Source organism: Myotis lucifugus, unplaced genomic scaffold (assembly GCF_000147115.1).
Source record: "Myotis lucifugus unplaced genomic scaffold, Myoluc2.0 scaffold_81, whole genome shotgun sequence".
Taxonomy (NCBI): Eukaryota; Metazoa; Chordata; class Mammalia; order Chiroptera; family Vespertilionidae; genus Myotis; species Myotis lucifugus.
In genome coordinates, this window is record NW_005871129.1 from 2175623 (window position 1) to 2201620 (window position 25998).

A 25998-nucleotide genomic window follows, 5' to 3' on the forward strand; every position below is an offset into this window, starting at 1 on the left:
GGGGCACAACTTCCCTATCCGCCCTGCTCTGTTTATTGAAAGGGGAAGGCGCCCCAACCCCCTGATCGTCCCTGCTCTGTGCCTGATAGGGGGGAGCTCCCCAACCCCCTGATTGGCCCTGCTCTGTATGTGACAGGGTGCGGCCCCCAACCCCCCCCATGGGCCCTGGTCTATGTGTGACAGGTGCAACCTCCCCATTGACCCTGCCTTGAGTGTGACAGGGGGAGGCACCCCAACCCTCCAATTGGCCCTACCCTGAGCGTGACTGAGGGTGGCATCGCAACCTCCTGATCCGCCCTGCTCTGTGCGTGACAGGGGGCAGCGCCCCATCCCCCTGATCGGCCAGCTCTGTATGTGACAGGGTTGGTGCCACAACCCCCTGATCCGCCCTGCTCTGTGCGTGACAAGGGGTGGTGCCGCAACCTCCCCATCGACCCTGCCTTGAGTGTGACAGGGGGTGGCTCCCTAACCCCCCGATAAGCCCTACCCTGAGTGTGACTGAGGGTGGCATCGCAACCTCCTGATCTGCCCTGCTCTGTGCATGACAGGGGGCGGTGCCCCAACTCCCCAATCGGTCCTGCTCTGAACCCAACCAGAGGCTGCGGGGCAGGCACCTAGGGACTGGGCCTGCCCTCTGCCACCCGGGAGTGGGCCTAAGCCAGCAGGTCGTTATCTCCCGAGGGGTCCCAGACTGTGAGAGGGCACAAGTGGGGCTGAGGGATACCCCCCCCCCGCCAGTGCACAAATTTTTGTGCACCGGGCCTCTAGTCTATACTAATAAAAGGATTATGTGCTAATTAGACTGGATGTCCTTATGGACGTCATTCTGGATGAAGCTGAGGCAGAGGGAAGCCCAGCTCTCAGGTACCTGCCAGTGGCCAGAGTGAAACCCGGGTCCCGAGTGCCAGAGGGAAGCCAATGCAGGCAGCCGGGGGAAGGAAGGCCTACTCGTGTACAATTTCATGCATCGAGCCTCTAGTTTGCAATAAAATGGATGAAACTAGAAGACATTATACTAGGTGAAAAAGCCAGACACAGAAAGAAATAGAATCTAATAAAAGTGAAAATCATAGAAGCAAAGAGTAGAATGAAGGTTGTCATTCTACTGAAGGGGTCAGAGGAGATGGAAATGGAGAGATGTTGGACAAAGGGTAGTAACTTTCAGTTATGCAGGATAGGTTCTGGAGATCTGCTGTACAACATTGTGCCTGTAGCTAACAATTCTGCATTGTACACATAACATTTTGTGAAGAAGGTAGATATCATGTTAACTGTTTTTATCATAATAAAATGAGACACAATTTACATTTACCAATAAAAGTAAAACTGAGGGCTTTCCCTTTGAATTTAAGGAATATTTTTTCTTTTGTTTTTGTTTTCAGATTCAAGAATCACTGAATCTCTTTGTGTTTAATTATATTATATATTCTGATTAAGAAGATTCGCAGGGACTATAATATTTTGGAGATTCAAACTCAGCACATTTCTGGATAAACAATATGCTACATAAAATATTTACTAACACATATTTGTGTCATAAATCTTACACTAAACAAGACATGACTACCTGAAGATCTAATGTTGATGACAGAACTTAGTTATATTCATGGATAGGTATCTTTTAGGTAGAATATGAAATTCTTTAGTTGTTATTTTGGAGTCATAATAAGGAAAATGTTTAATTTTAAATATTTTTATTTTCTTAATTACATATTATATACACAAACAAAATGTCCTAAAACAAAGGTAAAGATTGAAGATTTCAGCTTATAGATCTTCTGTCAAGACTTTCTTTTTGGGTAACATAAAAGACTGTGTGTAATGATTTTTTATAGAATCATTTTTTTTTTAAATATATTTTATTGATTTTTTACAGAGAGGAAGGGAGAGAGATAGATAGTTAGAAACATCGATGGGAGAGAAACATCGATCAGCTGCCTCCTGCACATCTCCCACTGGGGATGTGCCCGCAAACCCAGGTACATGCCCTTGACCGGAATCGAACCCGGGACCCTTCAGTCCGCAGGCCGACGCTCTATCCACTGAGCCAAACCGGTTTCAGCTATAGAATAGAATCATTTTAACATATATTTTGTGCAATTTATTTAGCCTTGTTTAAAAATATGCTTGCCTTTAAAAACAAAAAAATGGAGTATTTAAGTCTCTCATAGCAAGATTAAGCTACAACACAGCTTATGACAATTTAAGACTTTCCTATAATTTTATATCTGCCTAAACTTTCATAATTAGGGTTATTTTACATATGATCTAAGTTGTTTAGAATAAGTTTGAGGGAAACATAAAAATTTACATTTGAACAAAAATATATAAGTAATCTCAATAGTTCATTGCTTCTGTAGATATATATCTTTACAGTGAAAAAACTATTACTACAGAGATTTTTTTGAAAAGTTGGCAGGTAAAATGAAAAAAAAAACCCATTATATAGAACTATCATAATTTTATGATTATCCTGTCAATTTATATGATGTAATTATAGATGTATGCAAAAAGTCTATTCATAAAAATATTCATTGAAATAAAAAAATATCTTCATAGATAATGAAAATTCACTCATCTATAAAAACTTATCAAAAGTCAATGTCATTGAAATATTAAAATATTTCAAAAAATAGAAAAGTAATAAAGTCCATGATTTTCACAAAATGTGGAACTGAAGATTGACTTTGTTTTGAATTGGCAGGTTTTCAGGGACTACATGGACATAAATAGATATATTTAAAATATTCTCTGTTACTTGGTATCCAAAATTTTACTTCCCTGAATCATTTTCAATATGGTGAAGAATGAAAATTCAGGAATGAGTAGCCTAATGCCCAACAGTCCTCTAGTCCAATGTCCCTTTTCCCCCACCTACCCTCTTTTTTTACTTTATTTTGTTTTTCAGCTTTACTGAGGTAGAATTGACAAATAAAAATTGTATATATCTAAGGTGTACAACTTGATATTTGGATATGAATATACATTTTGAAATGATGACCACTATTAAGTGAATTAACATATCCATCACTTCACATACCACAGTATCACAGTTATCATAATCTTTTTTTTTATTTTGTTTGAGAATGCTTAAGATCTACCCTATTGGCAAACTTCAATGATACAATACGGTATTGTCAAATATAATCACCGTGCTGTACATTAACTCTCCAGAGCTGACTCATTTTGCATAACTGAAAGTGCATACCCATCACTAATATCTTCCTATTCCTCTTCCCTCTTCTTAGCAACAACCATTCTGCTCCCAGAATCTGATTTTGAATATTTTAGACTCCACATATAAGTGATATCATGAAGTATTTGTCCTTCTGTCTGGTGTATTTCAATTAGCATAAGGAGCCAGGTTTATCCATGTAGTTTCAAATGATAGAATGATTTTTTTAAAAAAAAGTTGAATAGTGTTCTCTTGTATGCATATACTGCATTTGCTTTATCCATCTATCTTTACATGGATATTTAGATAGTTTAATGTCTTGGCTATTTTGAATACTGCTGCAATACACTTGGAATAATAGGTACCTCTTAAAGATTGAGATTTCATTTCCTTTGTATTTATAATAAGAAGTGGGATTATTGGATCATATGTGTCTTTTTTTTTTTAATATCTGGAGGCATCTCCATACTGTTTTCTCCAATGGCTGTTAAAATTACATTGCTGCCAACTGTGCACAATGCTTAATTGAAGAGACTATCCTTTCTCCATTGTGTGTTCTTGGCACCCTCATTGGAAATCAGTTGACCATAAATTTATGGATTTATTTCTGGGATCTCTATTCTGTTCCACTGGTCTAAATACCAATTTTTATGCCAGTACCATGCTCCTTTGATTACTATGGCTTTGTAATATATTTTAAAATCAGAAGGTGTGATGCCTCCAACTTTGTTCTTGTTTCTCAAGATTACATTGACTATTTAGGATCTCTTGTGGTTCCATATGTATTTTAGGTTTGTTTTACTATTTCTATAAAGAATGCCATTGATTTTTTATAGGAATTGAATCCATAGATAATTTTGTTTAATATGAATATTTTAACAATATTAATTCTCCCATTCCATGAACACAGGATGTCTTTCCTTTTAGTTGTGTGTTTTATTTCCTTCAACAAGTTTTTTATTTCTTTGGCTAAGTATATTACTAAGTATTTTATTCTTTTTTGTTGTTATTGTGAATGGGATTTTCTTAATTTCATTTTTAGATAGTTCATTATTAGTGTATAGAAAGCCACTGTTTATTGCTTGTTGATTTTGTATTATACCATTTTACTAAATTTGTTCATCAGTAATAACTTTGGACTGATATCATAGGTAATTAAAGTAAATCCTCTTTTTAGTTTTAAGTGGTTTCTGAGAGTTAGGCAGATTTTCAAATATACTATCTATAATAATAAAAGCATAATATGCTAATTAGACCAGACAGTTGAACGACCTTCCAGACATCCTTCTGGACGACCTTCCAGACAAAGCCAGGGCTGCGAGGGCCGAGCCCCTTGCACAATTTCATGTATCGGGCCTCTAGTATAAATATATTTTTACATACATTTTTATATTACAAATATATTTATATATACACTTATCATATTATGCACATGTTTCATATACATACATATCATCTTGTATTCATAATCTCTAATTTACAGCAAAAATGTTCAAAAGATAATTTCCTCAAAGTTTTAAATTTCAACAATTTTACAGACTGCAGAACCTAAATCAAACCAAATACACTTCTCAAAAAATTAAAAATCTCTCTACAATAGTAAATTGCAACTCCATACTTGAGAGGCCCGAGAACTCATTTCACTTTGATTTCATATACTTTTTGGTTGCCACAGTCGAGCCACACGCTAAAGCTCAGGTTTGGTCTGAAAGCACCCTTCCTGATGAAATGAACAGTGTGTTTGAAGGGCCAGGGAGCACTGCTGGTGTGTACTGGAGCCTGTAGAACGTAGTTCTCTTGACCATTAATCAACTTTCCTGTCAGTTAACATTTTCAATAAAAAAAATTATAAAAAATAGAAGGCCCTTATCTTTTAAATTTGACAAATGTAATTTTTTTAGGTCTAATGAAGAACCAGACTGTGACAAATTGTTATGATATTATATGTTTTGGGAATGGATATTTTGGATAAATTCACTTAAGTATTATGTAAGTTGATAAAATACAAAAGAACATTTAGGATTAGTATGATTTATTGCCAATATATAAAGCCTTATATCACATGTATTATCATTTAAACATAATACTTATTAATTATTGTCCTATAATTAATTTTTACTATTAAGAAGATGTTTCAGGCATACTATAATTTATAATTTAGCTAACATATATTCTAAATATTTTAAAATTTCATTATCAAGACAATAATCATTTTTGAAAGAAATATTGCTAAATGATATTATAAGAATTCATTAAAAATAATTATTAAGAACATATAAGATTTAGCAGCATTTTCTTCATTTTCAGAAACAACTCATATTCAAAACAGAAGTACTTAATATTTTTAACTTTATTTTTCTCATTTAGATGGTTTCCTGAACTATTTAATTTTCACTTTCCCTTCAATTTCATTAACAATATAATTACTGGAAGGTGTGTTTTAATTAAATGTGGAGGATAAACAATAAGTATATTGTAACTAACTGAAATATTATAGTAAAATTACAGTAACAGAAAACAAGCTTGCTAGGAGCTTGGTGCAAGGAGATTTAACTACAAAGGAGCAGAGGAAAATTTTAGGGGTGATGTAACTTTGTGGTGCTGGTTACATGACTATGCGTTGGTCAACAGTTCTTAAATGTCTTTAATAGGGTGGCTTTTACCATATGTAAATCAGACCTTGAAAATAAATGACAAAAATTAAAAATATTACAGCATTTACAAATAAGATCTCAGGTAAAAGTAATGTAACTCAGGGAAAGAAAAATTAACTTTCCATAACAAAAATCTAAAACAAAACATTACCTTCTTTTCATGTTGGCCTATTTAGTTCTCTTATTGAATAATGTCTGGCTAGTTGATTAAGAACCTGAATCTATAAATGGCTTTGTTTGATAAAATATTTTTATTATATGTATTTAGGACCTGAAGGCAATACCAGGGTTAAATAAATCAATTAATAAAAAAAATGTAACTTGTCAACAACATAAAAATAATTATTCTTGATAACTTACAGGAATTATTGTGTAATGTTTAGTAAAAATCTTTATTTTAAACAACTCTCAGCTTCCATCATATTGGCTATTCATTAAAAACCAAAAGGTACACAGCTAATGGAAAGCTTTGATATAGAAGGTTATGCTGGAAATTGTTTTAAAAATAAAAAATCCAATCTTTGACTGAATGTAAAATACTTGCTGAGAAAAAGATATTGGTAACTATGACCTAACAGTTCCAAGCTTCTTAAAGAAGCATTAACAAACAGAGGGGTGTGTGTGTGTGTGTGTGCATACATATACAGGATGGGGCAAAAGTAGGTTTACAGTTGTTTGTATGGAAAATAATACAATAATTTATAAATAATAATACAAGAATAAACTGTTTCCTGTAGTCACAACTGTAAACCTACTTTTGCCCCACTTTGTACTTTTTACACACATACTAAAATGTATGTACATATTTTTTCTCTATATTAATTCTGTTTTAAAATTAATTTTATTATAAAAAACAATATTTTTGTAACTACTTTGAATGGAAACTCATGTCTAGTGCTCACACAAGAGTAAATTGATGTCATAAAGTTACTGACTAGGAAATTAGTATATATTCCTTAGTGAAATGACAGTCAAAATATTTTCTACCACTAGGATAAAACTAGTAAAAATCTGATGAGCAAAAAATAAAATAAAATAAAAAAGAAGAAGCTTTCAAATTCTAAATTGTCTCTCATTAAGACACACTTCTGGCTTTTGTAACTTTTGAGCAGCATACTCCAGACACACAGCTTTTACTCAGTTATTATCTGCATGTGACTTTCTTTTCAATGACAGGTATGCCTTTCTTCATCTTCACCTAAGCAACCTATATTCAACTCTCAGACCCCAGCTCCAATATCATCTCTTCTGTAAAATTTTCTCCTTTGCCAAGCGATTAGTAATACTTACATTGTATTGAGATAGTCTGTGAGCAAACACTCCATCTACTAGTTATTTACATATATCTATTGCTTAGTAGATAGAAGCTGTTTAAAAATTTTTACTTGAGTTGAAATACTTGTAAAATTTATCCTGTATCTAGTTTTAATGTTCCCATGACAACTCTTTTTAAACATTTCTAATTAGTGTGCAGTCAGATAACTTACTTTGAAAGGAATTATAATCAATATAGTAATTAACTAGCAATAGTACCATGGGGAGAAGCCAGAGAGATTCTTATTTATACAATTAATTCATCCTGAAACTGTCATTCATTTGTTCTCTTAACAAATGATCATTTGAACAAATATCAGGTGCTATGATAGACACATAGATAGTAAGATATAAGGAGAAATTAGAAACAGATATCGTTTTTAAATATTTTGTAATTTACTGGAGGATTAGCTCATCACACAGATGAAGATAAATTATTATGGGAAATCAAAAAGAGAAAATACTTAGTGAAGCAAGATGCATTTGTACTAAACCATATAATAAAAGTGAACATCAAAGTGTTGATAATAGTACCCACTTCAAGGGGTCATTTGTAATGACTAAATAAACTTTTATATATGAAAGAAATATTTAAACAATAGAAATCTATAAAATATTCAATATTAAAATTTGAATATGGAAAAATGGAGTCAAAGAGAATTTTTAGTGGAAAATATAGCAAGAACAGAGATTCCATAGTTTTGTCTTTGTTATATAGGAAGTGAAAGACCATTGCAGAAAAGGAACTACAGTGAAATGAGAATAAAGACTTGGACATTTTCTTCCCTAAGTATAGGAAATGGAGAATTTTGGATGGATGGGAGTAAGAGTGCAAAGGGGCTCTTCATTCTTTTATTAGCCAAGAACAATATATTCTAACACACAGAATCAATTCTTAATTTTAATGTGAAATATTATTAAAACAATGTGACCAGATTATCTCCTTTTTTCCATATAAGATTGGTATACAGAGTAGAGATCCATTAAAAATCTTTATTTTTTACCCCCAATCCTCACCAAAGGATATGTTTTTTATTGAATTTGGAGAGAAGAGGAAGGGGTAGAGAGAAAAAGAAAAACATTGATTTGAGAAAGAAACATTGATCAGTTGCCTCCAGTCAGCACCCTGACTGGGGATCAAACCTGCAACTTAGGTATGTGCTCTGACTGGGAATTGAACCCACAATGTTTTGGTGTATAGGATGGGATGATGCTCTAACCAACTGAGCCAATTAGCCAGGGCTCCATGAAAAATCTTGTTTAAACCATTCAAATACCAATTTTCTAAGTAACAATAGTCTTTATGAGTGGAATGTAAAAATAAAAAATGAGAATTAAAGAAAAATAATAGCAATAAAAATGATATGTAATGCCACAATAGAAAAAAATAATTCCACAGTTACACAAATAACAAATATTAAGCAAGTTGGGGTAAATGACTCCATATTTAGAAAAAAATATTAAAATCAATATTAATATTAAATAATTTGTCTTTATACCCATATCCTTTGAAACTTAAAATTTACACTTAAAGCTGGTTTTATTGATTCTTAGCCAGGATATTTTAAACCTAATAAAAACAGTTGCTAAATAGTATTCGTATGTCTATGCATTTTCTATTTTTCTTAAGTATAAAATACAATGTAATTCTTAAAGTAAAACTATACTTACTCAAATGAGGATTAACAGGAGCTACAAAAAAGCAAAAAATAATGTTAGAATGGCTTGAATGTCTTTTAGCAATAAAAGTCTAATCAGTGTCTCATAGTTCTTTACCAAAGCTTACTGATCTTCCCCACTGTGACCATGGAGAATTATATTTGTAATCCATTTTTTTCTAGGGGATTGACTAGACCCTACTTTGGAGTCAGCAATAACAGCCGGAAAGTACCCAAAGATCAATGTTTAATAGCATGTGGAATTTGTCATCTTCCAAAAAATGGAGTTGCTGACCTTTTATATCTTAACCAGTTCTAAGCAAAATGCAGAAATATAAACTGAGGCTGACAATAGGACAATATATAATCTAGATGTTTTAATAATGAAAGCAATTATCCAACAGAGAGTACACCTTAGTTTTTTTGGCTGCTATTTACTTCTGGTGAAAATAAAATGGTATATATGAAAGTAAAGCAATCTTCATATCACATGATGTATGTGTCCTAAAACAAATCGCCACTTCAGTAATGCTTTGTTTAATTACATTCACACACAGGTGTGCACACACAAATAGTTTTCAAATGTTAAGCAACACATTTGAATTTTTGTGCACCAGAAGAAATATTTATCTTAAAAACACTAATTGTGTTTGCAAAAAAGTAACAATTGATTTTTTTAAAGAATGTATTTTTATTGCTTTTTTAAACAGAGGAAGGGAGAGGGAGAGAGAGAGAGAGAAACATCAATTGGCTGCCTCCTGCGCACCCTCTGCCCTGGATGGAGCCCACAGTCTAAGCATGTGCCCTGACAGGTAATTGAACCAGCAATCTTTTGATGCACTCAATCAACTGAGCCACACCTACCAAAGCACCAATTGTTTTCTAGTTGAAGAGTATTAAACACTTTAAATTTTACTAAAAGAACAACAAAAATATATCTACCCTCAAAGACAAATGGTATCTGTAGATATTGAGTAATTATTTTTTATTTTGTTTTTAATATACTTTTATTGATTTTTTACAGAGAGGAAGGGAAAGGGATAGAGAGTTAGAAACATCGATGAGAGAGAAACATCGATCAGCTGCCTCCTGCACACCCCCCACTGGGGATGTGCCCACAACCAAGGTACATGCCCTTGGCCGGAATTGAACCTGGGACCTTTCAGTCCGCAGGCCAATGCTCTATCCACTGAGCCAAACTGGTTAGGGCGATATTGAGTAATTATTTATCACTTGGAAAGAAAGTTCCATTCTCTATGAAGGAAAGCATTATTGTAGTCTCCCAAGATTACAATGGGTAGCTATTCTAACCTGCAAAAGTTTATGTGCTCTACTGTTAATTCCTATGTTAGATATTAACCACTTATGTTAAACTTGGGACTCTACTAGTGAAGTATGAAAGTCAATAAATGTATAACATGCACAAAACATGTCCATATGTAATGTTACATTAGTACATTGAGATCAATTTTAACAAAGTGTGTTAGTTTCCTAATCAATTACTTACTTTTGCTATTTCCACATAGAGAAGACAGACCATTCCAATTACTTTAGTTGTTTTTATTATTCTGTATTCCCCATTAAAAATGATGAAATAATTCCCCATTAAAAATGATGAAAGAAGAAACTATACATTCACTAGTTCCATTGAAATGGAGAAAAAATAATTGTTTTTCTTTCAAAATATCGATGTATTTTAATTGAAAGTTAATTTATAAAAATCAAAATTATTTCATAATTAAAATAATATAATATTGTCTATGTATTACCTTTCAAAGGAGTAAACATCTCTGAATTATAATTTAATTCTAAGAAATAATTCACAACTACAGTTCAATTTCAATTATAGTTCACTTTCAATATTATTTTGTACTAGTTTTAGGTGTAGAGCATAGTGGTTACATAATCATATACTTTAGAAAGTGTTCCTCCCAATATTTCCAGTACCCACCTGGCACCATACATAGTTATTGCAATATTATTGACTATATTCTCTATGCTGCACTTTACATCCCTGTGACTATTTTGTAACTATCAATTTTTACTTCTTAATCCCTTCATCCTGTCCCCCAACCTCCCGCCCCTATGGAAACCACCAATCCGATCTCTGTGTCTGAGTGACCAGACTGAATTTTAATTGTCTTCTCATATGATGTTTTTAGTCACAAAGCTCAGTAAAAATAACACAATTATGCTTGTGAATATTTGCCATTATAAGTTCTGAATAATGAAATGAGTTCATTTTCTTATTTCAATGGAACTTGATGTCTAATTTCATTTAAATACAGGTATACAGTTAAAGTATATTTTATTCCAACCTATATTAAATTAGTAATTTTAATGAAATGTTTACAATTTTAATAGGTATACTTAAGAATGTAAAGATAATTAAAGAAAATTACAACTAAGCATAATATTTATTTTCAAGATTTATTTATTTATTTTATTTTATTTTTGTTACTCCTCACCTGAGGATATTTTTCCATTGATTTTTAAAAGAGAGTGGAAGGGAGGGGGAGAGACACACAGAGAGAAACATTGATGTGAGAGACACATTGAGTGGTTGCCTCCCTGCACCCATCTGACAGTGGTCAGGGGTTGAGCCTGCAATCAAGGTACAAGTCCTTTACTGGAATCAAACCTGGGACTCTTCATTCTGCATGCTGATGTCTATCCAATGAGCCAAACTGGGGCTCCAGATTTTTTATTTTAGTTTGTTTCCTCATATCCTATATAATAAAAGCCTAATATGCTAAGTATCTTATCGTTCTTTTTACCATTCAATCAGTCACTATGACGTGCCCTGATCACCAGGCGGCAGATGCTCTGACTGATAGGTTAGCTTGCTGCTGGGGTCTGGCCAATCAGGACTGGGCGAGACGGGCCAGACATGCCCTGGAGCCTTCCCGTGGTCTCTCCCTGGCCCCTATCAAAATTATTTCATAATTAAAATAATATAATATTGTCTATGTATAATCTTTCAAAGGAGTAAACATCTCTGAATTATAATTTAATTCTAAGAAATAATTCACAACTGGTTCTACTGAGTTTATAGTTTCATAATTGTTTAACTTTATAAGACACCAAAACTTTCTGAATCTAATATCTTCAACTTTTAAATAAATAAATATTAATGCATAGTTTCTAATACCTCTCCATATTAAACAGTCCAAGTTTTATAACTTGGGGGTAAGGAAAATAAACGTTAGATAAGAGGAGATATTGTATTATGTACCCACCACACAAAGTCAAATCATCTTCTGTCACCATATACTTGGCAACTTTACCCTTTACTACCCCCCCCCCCCCTTGGGGTGGTGGGCGCACAATGCAATATACAGATCATGTGTCATTGAAATGCAAACTTAAAACCTATATGATCTCATTAACCAATATCACCCTAATAAATTTAATTAAAACTAAAATAAAAGATAAGAGGAGATAATATTTCATACTTTAAAAAACATATAAAACTAAAACTTTAGAAAAATATATTGGGATGCTATCTAGTGTTTGCCCAATGAAATAATGGTAGTGATTAAAGAATATCAATTGTATTCTGCATAATATATAAATATCACTAACATTGAAGGTACTAGAGGCCTGGTGCATGAAATTTGTGCACTGGGGGTTGGGGGCCCCTCTCACAGTACTGGAGCCCTCAGGAGATGTTCTACTAATGGCTTAGGCCTGCTCCCATGGAGCACTCTGGCCGAGGAGGCTCGGAGCAGGCGCCCCGTGTGTGTGTGTGTGTGTGTGTGTGTGTGTGTGTGTGTGTGTGTGTGTCTGCTGGGGGCCTGCCCCCAGCCGTGCTGTGGAGGCTTGGAGCAGGCACCCCTCTGTGTTGATCTCTCAGGCTCCGGCTGCGCATGCGTATTATTCTCTCAGACTGGGGCCGCACCCGGCCCCTCCTCATGAGCTGGTTGTGACCATTATGGAGTCCTGACCTCATTTGCCTATTACTTCTTTATATATATATATATATATATATATATATATATATATATATATAGATGTTTTATTATTATTATTTTTTGGTTAATCCTCATCTGAGGATATTTTTCCATTGATTTTTAGTGAGAGTGGAAGAGAGAGAGGGAAAGTCAGAGGGAAACATCGATGTGAGAGAAACATACCGATCGGTTGCCTCCTGCACAAGCCCTGACCAGGGCCTGGGCCAGGGAGGAGCCTGCAACCAAGGTACGTGCCCCTGACTGGAATTGAACCCAGGACCCTTTGGTCCACTGGCCAATGCTCTATCTACTGAGCCAAACCTGCTAGGGTATAGATATTTTCAAAGGACACATTTAAAAAAGATGCAGTGATTCTAATACCTTTACATTCTTTGATCTTTAATGAATATTCCACTCTACATTACACAAGGTAACACAAAAGTAGGTTTACAATTGTATGTGAAACACAGTTTATTCTTGTATTATTATTTATTAATTATTGTATTATTTTCCATACAAACTACTGTAAGTCTACTTTTGTTCTATCCTATATATATCTTAATCTTTTCATGAAAATTGAACATCACACCCAATATACTCTGACTAATAAGAAGAGTGAAGAAAAAGTGGTTTAATATGAAAAATAAGTTTTAATGAGTTATTAATTTCACTTTACTTTTTATTTATGATAGTATTCACTCTTACATAAAAAATATACTTAATGTTAAACAGAATGTAGACTTTCAACTGCAAAAATATACATTGTATTATCTTTTTAAGTCAAACTCTGATGACAAAAAAATAATATTTAACTGCATTAGTGAAATAAATATGAAATATATTGACACTGATTCACTCAAGCCTGAACATACTTTGACAGTTCTGGAGCTAGCCATTGCTATTATTTATACTCTTTAGATAAAGTTTTTGATCAATTATTTTAGTTTTATACAAGTTTTAATTTTTTCTCAAGTAGACATGTAAATAGTGAAGAAATATAAAATGCATGTAGTTTATAAAGACACACTGTCACATACAGACTCACATGAACATTTAGACATTTTTAACATTATCAATATAAAGAAAATAATGACCCAAAGAGTCTACTAAGATGCTCTTCAGCAATAGGTGAATGGATAAAGAAACTATAATACCTCTATACATGGGACATTATTCAACAAGAAAATGAAATAATTATCAAGCCACAAACAACATGGAAAAACTTAAATGCGTATTGCTCAGTGAAATAAGCCAGTTTGAAAAGGCTGCATGCTGTATGATTGAAACATTTTGGTAAAAGCAAAATTGCAGATAATAAAGAATGAGATCAGTGGTTTTGAGGGTTGGAAGAAGAGAGGGGCAAATAGATGGAGCAGAGTGACTTTTTGGGGAGTGAAACTATTCTGTGTGGTTTTGTAATGGTGGATAAATAACATCACACACTTCTCAAAATCCATAGAACTGCAAACACAAATAATAAATCCTAATGTAAACTATTTACTTTAATAATAAAATGTCAATATCAGTTAGCCAATTGTAACAATTGTTCACTTAATGCTAGATGTTAATAATTGGGAAAACTGTGTCCGGGGAGAGGGCATATATAAGATCTGTCTAGACTTTCTTCTCCATTTTATGTAACCTTAAAGTTATTCTTAAAAAAAATAAAGTCCATTAGTTTAAAAAAATTAAAAACCTTTTTGATGAAATTTGTAACCTTTTATTTTAATGATATAAATGTTTAAGCCATCAAGAACTTGAAAAAACTAAAATGCAGAAATATTGCATCATAATTATGGGATAGAAAAAAGGAACATTGCTGACATTATTGAATAGATTTAATGTTAACTAAAACATTATTCTATATATAGAATGTTTATAATCAAATATTACCACCTATGATTACATAGTGTGGGGTTTTTTGGTCACTTAGCTGATGATCCAGTAAATCAATATGCTGAATTTGAGTTTATATCTGAATTTGGTAGACAGTTGCAAGCTACATATTACAGATAGATTAATATCAAAATAAATGCTTTTAAATAAAAGGTTACTTACCACTGTATTTGATGACACGGATTGTTGAGTCTCCTTCGCCAAATTTAGTGAGAGGTGTTAGTCGGACTTCATAAGCCTCTGGTTTAATTAGCTCAGTCAAATTATATGTAATTAATTCTCCTTTTTGAATATTTCCATTTATTTTAATCTCTTGTTCCCACCAACGCTGTTGTCCAGCCTGAAATCAAAATAATTATGCAATAATGTTCCCAGTATTTTCTTCAGAGGTACTTAATTGTGTTGTAACCAAATAGGGCAGGCATTCAGAAATTTTATTTAAATAAGAAAGTACTAATATTATAAATGTGTTTTATTAAAGTTCTATAATAAGCAACAAATTTTGCAGATGTTTGTGGATAATCACCAAATTATCACAGAATAACCTGGCATATAAACAGATTTAAAGTCATCTAATTTAAGAGTCAGAGAGATATAAAATAATAGTCTATTGAAGTCTCATCTGGAGACGTGGAGAGATATAAGATTACTTATTACTTAATATATTTATAATCAACTGGTCTTTGGTGAAGACAATGAAATGGAGCAAAGACAGTCTTCTCAGCAATTTTTCTAGAACACTGGGCAACCCTATGCAAAATACTGAATCTAGACACAGACATTGCAATCTTCACAGCATTCAACTCAGAATGAATCACAGACCTACAAGGAAAACAGTAAACTACAAACCTCCTAGAAGATAACATAGACAATTAAGACATTGGGCTTGGCAATAACTTTTGGATACAACCCCGAAAGCACGCTCCATGAAATAAATAACTGATAAGCTGGACTTCTTTAATTTAAAAATTTCTCATCTATCAAAGACAATATCATGAGAATAAAAACAAGCCACAGACTGGGAGAAAATATTTGCAAAAGATAAGCTGATAAAGAACTGTTACCAAAAATCCTCCACAAAATCTTAGCAAATCGGATCCAGCAGTACATCAGAAGGATCATACACCATGACCAAGTAGGATTTATCCCAGAGATGCAAGGATGGTACAACATCCGTAAATCAATAAATGTGATACATCACATAAACAAATTGAAAGAAAAAAACCACATGGTCATATCAATTGATGCAGAAAAAGCATTCGACAAAATCCAACACCCATTTTTGATAAAAACTCTCAGAAAGGTGGGAATAGAAGGATCATACCTCAACATAATAAAAGCCATATATGACAGGCCCACAGCCAACATCATACTCAATGGACAAAAACTAACACCATTTCCCCTAAGAACAGGAACAAGACAGGGATGCCCACTCTCACCACTCCTGTTCAACATAGTACTGGAAGTATTAGCCATTGCAATTAGGCAAGAAGAAGAAATAAAAGGCATCCAAATTGGAAAAGAGGAAGTAAAACTGTCCTTATTTGCAGATGACATGATATTATACATACAAAACCCTAGAGACTCCATCAAAAAGCTACTAGACTTAATACATGAATTTGGCAATGTAGCAGGATACAAAATTAACCCCAAGAAATCTGAGGCATTTCTATACACCAATAGTGAACTTTCAGAAAGAGAGATTAGAAAAACAATCCCATTTACCATCGCACCAAAAAAATTAAGATACCTAGGAATAAACTTAACTAAAGAGGTTAAAGACCTCTACTCAGAAAACTACAGGACGTTGAAAAAAGAGATAGAGGAAGACATAAAGAGATGGAAGAACATACCATGTTCTTGGATTGGTAGAATCAACATCATTAAAATGTCCATACTGCCCAAAGCAATCTATACATTCAACGCACTCCCCATTAAAATACCAATGGCCTTCTTCAAAGATCTAGAACGAACTCTCCAAAAATTCATCTGGAATAAAAAAAGACCCCGAATAGCTGCAATGATCCTGAGAAAGAACAAAGTAGGCGGGATCTCAATGCCAGATATCAAGCTGTATTACAAAGCCACTGTTCTCAAAACTGCCTGGTACTGGCACAAGAACAGACATATAGATCAGTGGAATAGAATAGAGAGTCCAGAAATTAGCCCGAACCAATATGCTCAATTAATTTTTGACAAAGGAGGCATGAACATACAATGGAGCCAAGATAGTCTCTTCAATAAATGGTGTTGGGAAAATTGGACAGATATATGCAAGAAAATGAAACTAGACCACCAACTTACACCATACACAAGAATAAACTCAAAATGGATAAAGGACTTAAATGTACGACAGGAAACCATAAAAATTCTAGAAGAATACAAAGGCAACAAAATCTCAGACATATGCCAAAACAATTTCTTCACTGATACAGCTCCTAGGGCAGTTGAAACTAAAGAGAAAATGAACAAATGGGACTACATCAAAATAAAAAGCTTCTGCACAGCAAAAGAAACCATCAACAAAACAACAAGAAAACCCACCTCGTGGGAAAACATATTTGCCAACGTCATATCTGATAAGGGCTTAATCTCCAAAATTTATAGGGAACTCATACAACTTAACAAAAAGAAGATAAACAATCCAATCAAAAAATGGGCAAAGGATCTAAATAGACACCTTTCAAAAGAGGACATTCAGAAAGCCAAGAGACATATGAAAACATGCTCAAAGTCACTAATCATCCGAGAGATGCAAATCAAAACAACAATGAGGTACCATCTCACACCTGTCAGAATGGCCATCATCAACAAATCAACAAACGACAAGTGCTGGAGAGGATGTGGAGAAAAAGGAACACTTGTGCACTGCTGGTGGGAATGCAGACTGGTGCAGCCACTATGGAAGGCAGTATGGAGGTTCCTCAAAAAATTGGAAATGGAACTCCCATTTGACCCTGTGATCCCACTTCTAGGAATATATCCCAAGAAACCAGAAACACCAATCAGAAAGGATATATGCACCCAGATGTTCATAGCAGCACAATTCACCATAGCTAAGATCTGGAAACAGCCTAAGTGCCCATCAGTAGATGAATGGATTAGAAAACTGTGGTACATCTACACGATGGAATACTATGCTGCTGTTAAAAAGAAGGAACTCTTACCATTTGCAACAGCATGGATGGAACTGGAGAGCATTATGCTAAGTGAAACAAGCCAGTCAATGAAGGAAAAATACCACATGATCTCACTCTTTCATGGATAATTAAAACCATTACAAACTTTTGAACAATAATAAATACAGTGGCAGAGCTGCCTCAAACTGATTGTCGGACTGCAGTGGGAAGGCCAGGGAGGGTTGGGGGACAGGAGGGAGGGGAGTAAGAGATCAACCGAAGGACTTGTATGCATCCATATAACCATAACTAATGGACATAAGACACTGGGGGGTAAGGGAGGGCAGGGGCTTGTCAAGGGTGGGGGGGGAAAAGGACACTTATGTAATACCCTTTGTAATACTTTTAGCGAAAAAAAAAAAAGAACTGTTACCAAAAATATATGGAGATCTCTTAAAATCCAACAATAAGAAAACAAAAACATTTAAAGAAAGGGCCACAGATTTTAATAAAAAAAGATGCTTCCCATGATATATCATCAGAGAAATGCACTACACACCTATCAAAAGATTCAATATCCAGGATACTTACAACACCAAATGCTGGCAAGGATGCAGACAACTAGAAACTCTTATTCACTGCTGGTGGGAATGTCAAACAGTACAGCCACTTTGGAGGGTAGTTTGGTGGTTTTTTTTTACAAAACTAAATATGCTCTTTTCATATGACCCAACAACTGTGCTCCTTGGTATTTCCCCAAAGGAGGTGAAAACATATTCACCCAAAAAATCTGCATTTGGACATTTATAGCAGCTTTATTTATAATTGCCCAAACTTGGAAGCAATCAAGATGTCCTTTAGCAAGTAAGTGCAAAAATAAGTAGTGCTACAAACAGACAGTGGGATATTATTTAGATCTATCTAGAAATGAGCTCTCAGCTATGAAAAGACATGGAGGAAATGTAAACACATATTAATAAGTAAAATAAACCAATCTGAAAAGGCTACAGACTCTATGATTCCAGCTATATGACATTCTGGAACAGGCACAAATATGGAGACAGTGCTTTCCAGAGGTTAGGGGAGAGGGAAGGGTGAATAAGCTGAGCACAGAGGATTTTTTGGACAATAAAATTACTCTGCTTGATGATATAATGGGGGATACATGTAATTATAAGTTTGCCCAAACCTATAGAATGTAAAACACCAAGAGTGAACCGTAATGTAAACTATGGACTTTGGCTGATAATGATGGGTCAATTATAACAAATATACCACTCTAATAGAGGGTGTTGATATTTTAGGGAAGACTATGCATGCTTTGGGGTAGGGAGTATGTTGGAAATCATTGTACATTCTGCTCAATTATTGCTATGAACCTAAAACTGCTCTAAAAATGTAAGTCTAAAAAATTTTGTTGTGCCACTTTTATAAATTTCTGTTCTTTGCATATATTTTCAGTTTTCTTTTATTTATGTAGCTATTATAAGTATAGTTGCATTATAATATGTATCTAACTTTTGTACACCTGATGTCTATAGCATCAGCAGAAACTGATAGCTAAGCTTCACATTAGCATTGGCTTCCCTTGCCTCCCAAGTCCTACAGGGTGATGCACAAGTGCCCAGTTGATTTTACACCGACTTGGGTTTGTATCACATTTGAGAAACCCTGAGCGTAAGAAAGCTTAGTATTTTGTAACTGACAGTAACCAAACCTGCTCCTGCATTACCTAAAACGGACACATATTTATTACACCAGACATTAAACAGACCTTCCTTGTGCTTCAGAGGGAGACACTGTGCAAATGTTTGCTATGCAAATGAACTTGAAAAGAGAGGCTGGAATAAAAAGACAGTGTCTCTGCACAATAATATGCAAAAAAAAATCAAGAGATCCACAGAAAACTGTCGTCTAAAAATACAGTCTTGATGAATATGTAGAGTGGTATAGGTATGGAGAGCAATTTGGCAATAAAAACAATATTATAATGAGAACAGATAAACTCTTGTACACAAGGAGACAGGAATATTCATGGCATAGAAAACATAAAATATTCTACCAGTAAATATCAGTAAGAGGTAGAATAATTAGATTGTTTACCCTTCATAAAATGTAACACAAAATGCAGCATTAAAAGTGAACCCAAGATACACACATCATCATGAATAAATTTTACAAAAGTAATAGCTAAAATTAATTTTAAGGCAGGAATATTATTAAATTTAAAGCATACATTTTGAAAAGGAATATATGAATGTAATATATATATATATATATATATATATATATATATATGTGTGTGTGTGTGTGTGTGTGTGTGTGTGTGTGTGTGTGTGTGTATGTATAAAGAAATACAGAAAATAGTAAATGCTGAGTACAAGATACTGGTCACATGGGTTAGGAGAGCATCAGGATGAGAAAACAGAATTGTGAGGGGTAAAGAAAGGACTTAAACCTATCTGGTGTTGGGGCGCAGGTAGAGTGCAAATGGTGGCTGATCATAATGCCTGTAATATTTCTCTTTATTTTTCAGAAAATTTTAGAATAAGAAATAGGCAATAGTGGATTTTCTTAAACTCTGTCTTCCTTGAATTCTAAAACAGTGCTCTCTTGCATTACTTCCTACATCTCCATCTGTGGCTGCACCTCGTTCTCTTACAGAGGTGCTTTTCCTTTTCCTGAGTTCAAAATATGGATGGTATTTGAGATTTTATATGTGATGTTTTAGATACTCTGTAGTAGTGGTTCTCATATTTAGGCATGCATGAGAGTCATGGGGCAAATTCTAAGTCTTAAACACCAGCATTTCTGCTTCAAAGAGATCTAGAAATATAATTTTTCAGTTTGTTTAAAAATATAATTTTAAAAATCATCTTCTCCTTTACAAGACTATTGGATGCTGATGATCCAGGGCTACATTTGGTGAGGCACAGCTCAGTCTTGCTACACCACCTCATTAATACTAATGGCTTCTTCTAACACCTCAACATTGATTACTCCTTCACTTGTATATTCTGGTCAGATAGTTAAAAACAAGAAAACCCCACTCCATATATAAGTCCTCACTATGTGCTAGCACTATTTTAACTGTATCACACTTATTATTACAAACTAGAGGCCCGGTGCATGAAATTTGTGCACGAAGAGTGTGTGTTCCTCAGCCCGGCCTGCACCCTCTCCAATCTGGGACCCCTGTGGGATTGGGCCTAAACCAGCAGTAGGACATCCCTCTCACAATCCAGGACAGCTGGCTCCTAACCGCTCCCCTGCCTGCCAGCCTGATCACCCACTAATCACTCCCCTGCCAGCCTGATTGACTCCTAAATGCTCCCCTGCCGGCCCAATCACTCCCAACAGCGCTCCCCTGCTGGCCTGTTTGTTCCCAACTACCCTTCCCTGCTGGCTTGTTCACCCCCACCTGCCCTCCCTGCTGGCCTGATTGCCCACAACGGCCCTCCCCTGCCGGCCATCTTGTGGTGACCATCTTGTGGTGATCATCTTGTGACAGCCATCTTGTGATGACATGAGGGTGGACATCTTGTGGCGGCCATATTGTGACGACGTCGTGCGACGCCACCTAGGCTTTTATTATATAGGATAATCTACCATGACTCCCAGTAGGTAGGTAGAACTAATACTAGCCCTATTTTATAAATGATGAAACTGAAGCAGAGGGAGGTTAATGTGACTCTCCTAATGCTGTGTAGATTGGGAGTAGCATCTGAAAAGTTTGTTTACAACCAAAATTACTCTTTCTGGCATCACTTTCTCCTAGCTTCCTTAAAATTTCTCTCTCCCTTTTTTTTTTAACCAGAGCCAATTTAGTTATAATACTGTTATAGTATTTTTTTGAATATAGATTATAAGGCAGAATTTCTTATTAATGTTTATACCTACAGTGTCTGCCCATTAACGTGGTAAAGTTGTGATGAGGTTAAATTCCAGGATAGTGTATATTTAACTGGCCCCCAAGGAGTGCAGCATGAAATCCAACTCAGTTAACAGTAACTGCATCCAATCACTGAATTTAAATACTGGTAAAAATGGACATAAAACCTAATTGCACAGAAAGTACTTTACTCATGCATAGCTGATGCTGGATTCTACAAAGTTTCTATCAGTTTTGGGTCCTAAATATTCTACAAAATAATATAATGTAAATGGCAATTTCACTGTTTTTAGATTTTCAAATTAGATGCATTAGATAAAGGCAAAGTACTGTTATTTCAAAAGGTAGATAAAAAACACATACAGAATAATTTGACTTCTTATTATTACCTACAGGCACACAGGTTTAATCAAGGTGTACTTTTCTGAATATGTGCAGTACATCCCAAGGAGAGACTGTGGGTATAAGGAGATGCATTACACAAATAATTTTAGTTGGCAGACACATTGATGTCATTATACTTATTACAAACTTTGGAGTGCATACCTTTATATGTGTATTAAAAAAGCAATAACTTTTATTCCATCTTTAATTTAAAGCTTTAATGAAAGTATATACTTCAGCAGTTGAGGAATGAGCAATTAAATACTTCATATTATATCTCAGTGAGCTGTGCAAATGTAAAAATGCAAAAACTGAATGCAGTGTTTGCACAAACACAGAAAAATGAAATATTAGTTCACTGTTTGAAGGTAATATGGCAAAACCCTCAGAGAACATAGGACCGAAAACATAATGGAATGATAGTCCCAGATCAGCCCCGTTATCATGTTGATTTGAAAGTAATGTGTTGAACACTTTTTTATCATTTATATTTTTTTAAATTTCCAATTAACTTTTTCTTTTTCTAGGAGGTATATTCCTTTCATATGATTTAGGGGGTAACTTCAAAATCTAAAAATATACTACAAGGAGGCATTTTATGAAAAGCTGCTGTTTGCTGTTTTTACCACTGAGGATAGTTAAAAGGCAATTGTTGCAAAGGTTTCAGAAGGACAAATCATATTTTTATTTTTTTAATTTTAAAAGGAATAAAATTATCTCATTAAAGCAGAAGGCTGCAATAGATTCTAAAATGTGAAAGAAAAAGAAATGCCATATTTTCCTTCCCTTCTGGGTTGCAAACCATTTTCAGGACTGCAAGTGAGAACCTAAAGGAGGAGATGAGGGAGTACACCAATGAATAGCAGACGTATACACATGTGTGTTCCATTTGCTGTGAAGTGACCCTATAAGATACATATTGATATGCTCAGAGGAAACTTCCATCCATGCTTATCAGCCACACTGCTTAGGAAAAATAAAAGCTTATCTTAAAAACCCAGGTACTACAGGACCTAATATATACTGTTATGATTATCCCACAGAGTATAAACTAGCTAAGATAACATTTTAATGGGTTAGAATGTAATTGCCTTATAACCTCAGATAAAAGTGACATGGGTTTTAAGATGCACTGTTATTTTAATAACACATTAGGGGATAAAGAGATAATAAATAACATGACATTAAATGTACCATATTTATATTTCCCACTAAGTAGTAAGAGCATGCACTTATCCATTTAATTACATACCTTTTCTTCTATTATTGCCACAAATTTGAGTCTCAATTACTTCACAATCAGTATACATTTTTCTGAATTTGGGTGACTTTTCAACCCCTGGAAATATTTTGTTTTTCATACTTTGCTTATGATAGTAATGCTAGAAGTGACATCATAGTTTTTATATATACAGACATTTAATATTTTTGTTTCCCATTCCTCTTAGGAGGCTTATATTTTTATGTCTAAGGTAAAGTTAAGTAGCTTTTCTTGAAAGCTATCTTGAAGCTTTCCACAGATTGATTTATGACTAATCCTTCCGTAGATTATATCAACATCTCCTAACATTAAAAATGTTGTGCTATTTCCTGAGGTATGTGGGCAACATCTGTTTTTCATTGCATTTGCATTTCCACAAGCATTGTAGGCCATTGTAAAGTACAGAATATCTTTTGTCTCTCAGTGTAATCATAATGCAATATTAAGGTTTATAGAAAGCATTAGGGGATATATGTTTAAATCAGAATTTAAATAATGAAAATAATGCAACTGTGACAATTAGATTGATAGATATCTATAGAGCAAAGTTTATATATACAGAGATAATACTATATATCCGTTAAAAAACTTACTCTATTGCCTATATCAGTGATGGTGAACCTATGACACGGTTTGCCTGTCACCTCTGACACGCGAACTCATTTTTTTGGTTGATTTTTCTTTGTTAAATGGCATTTAAATATATAAAGTAAATATCAAAAATATAAATCTTTGTTTTACTATGGTTGCAAATATCAAAAAATTTCTATATGTGACATGGCACCAGAATTAAGTTAGGGTTTTTCAAAATGCTGACACCCCAAGCTCAAAAGGTTCGCCATCACTGGCCTATATGCTGGCAAGTTCATTTGAATTACTAGCATATAATGGATTCTAAATATGGAATATTAAAAAGGTGTACTGGCATTGAGGAATTCTAGCAGTTCTATCTTTCAGTACAAATGACCTGCTATTTTGTCGTAATCTTATTTTGTAAAATTTAGTAACAGCCACAATGTCACTAACATCTTTTGACTTGAAATTATATATTCTCATTATTGAACATAAGTAAAAGGATATGTGTATTTATGTATATTTCAATTTTAGATGTCATAAACATAATATTAAATGCTACCTAATAGGGTTCTGAGTTAATAGTTGGGGTTATAAAGTACCGACAAAAGTAAAATGAACTCTTTTTCCCTCTAAACAATATTTGAAGAAGAAACTATTTGAATACTATTTCCAATAGTGGAGAAGGAATGAACCATCCTTTTTCTGAACATTGACTTAGATAGCTTGAAACATACATGATATCTGAAAACTCTGATTTCAGAGGTGAGGCTCAGAATAACATTACAGCATGAAGTTGAGGAGTGTCAGCTATATTAAGTAGCAATTAGAAAAAGTGTGAATTTCATAACCACTAATTTGCATCTCCTAAAAATAGAATATTCTTTATTTTTCTAAAACTGAACTTGATTTATCTAATTTCTGATGAGTTAAACTCATCAAGTTAAACTCAACGCGTTTAAGATTTGAACTTGATAAACTCGGGCTAAAGTCAGTCACTTCAAGCATTGGGTGCTACCTGGGGAAGTACTTAAACTGGGGTAGAGGAAGTCCATTTCCCAACGTAATATTCTTGTCAATGCAAGAGCTTGGATTGTTTGTTTCCTACTGACATTCTCTCAGACTAACTTCATCTGGCCTTTCTAGTCCTGTGTTAACATCTTTTGCTTATAACCTTGGGACTGCCTTGGCCCTTGGTCAATATATCTGTATCTTTTTTAGACAAACACAGGTTATTTGAATCTAACAGCAACACCTCTGCCCTTGATTATTATTTTTTTGGGGGGTGTGGCGGGGAGTGAATCCTGACTGCTTCCCCTGCATCACAGTGAAGTAAAAGACCAGCCAGGTTCCAGGTCTGAAAATCAGCCTCAGTTGTGCTACTTTGCTAGTCAAGGGCTCCCCAGGCAGCACTGAGCTTCTGGGAAAGCTGTGCAGCCTCCCTGAGCTACATGTGGGAAGTGAGCCCACACTGTGCCTACTCCGGTGGGTTGAGGTGCCTTTCTCAGGGACCTTCTGGGGCTCGTTCTATTACTATCCTCCCACTTTTACAAAAATATTCTCCATGCCTCGTGATTCTGTGTATTTGCATTACAATTTCTCCCAGTGATTTTATTCCTGACAGAAAGGCTTTTGTAATTCAACACTTTTTCTTTCTCAACTGCCTCCTGCCCACTCCTAATCCCACAAACTCCCATTTGATTTAAATCCTAGGCTCTCAAGGGTACTGATTTTGCTTAGATGCTATAAAATTGTTTCAAAGGTCATTTGCTGTGTTTTTAGTTTTGTGCTAGTGCGTGTTTGTGTGTCTTCACATTCTTTGACCATAAACCTCGGCCTCTTCTACTATAATTTTAAATAATGATAGAGCAGCTGATAAAATTGAATTAGGAAAAAATGTTAGAAATGTGTATTTCAAATTCCCAACTGCTCTTTATAAAGTTTTTAATTTACGTAGTATACTAGTAGTCTGCATTTAGCTTTGAATGTCTTGAATGTTATTCCCCATAGTTTTTCTAATTTATATTCCTAAAAACAAATAGTTACCTGATTACAAAACAAAACAAAGTATCACCCCTCAGGTAAAGACAGCATGGCGTGGGCCCACGGCTTCAGTGCA

At 34.5% G+C, this 25998-nt stretch overlaps 1 protein-coding gene across 2 annotated transcripts in view; it reads right to left on the minus strand.

Moving 5' to 3' along the window:
* MDGA2 (MAM domain containing glycosylphosphatidylinositol anchor 2) overlaps positions 1-25998 on the minus strand; it is a 905340-nt gene that overhangs the window by 51857 nt on the left and 827485 nt on the right. For both annotated transcript variants that reach the window (XM_006090751.3, XM_006090753.2), the window contains 2 exons: positions 14813-14990; positions 8815-8835 (listed from right to left, as the gene is read on the minus strand). In XM_006090751.3, coding sequence (XP_006090813.1) covers positions 8815-8835; positions 14813-14990 — 199 coding nt within the window. The remainder of the gene's footprint in view (positions 1-8814; positions 8836-14812; positions 14991-25998) is intronic.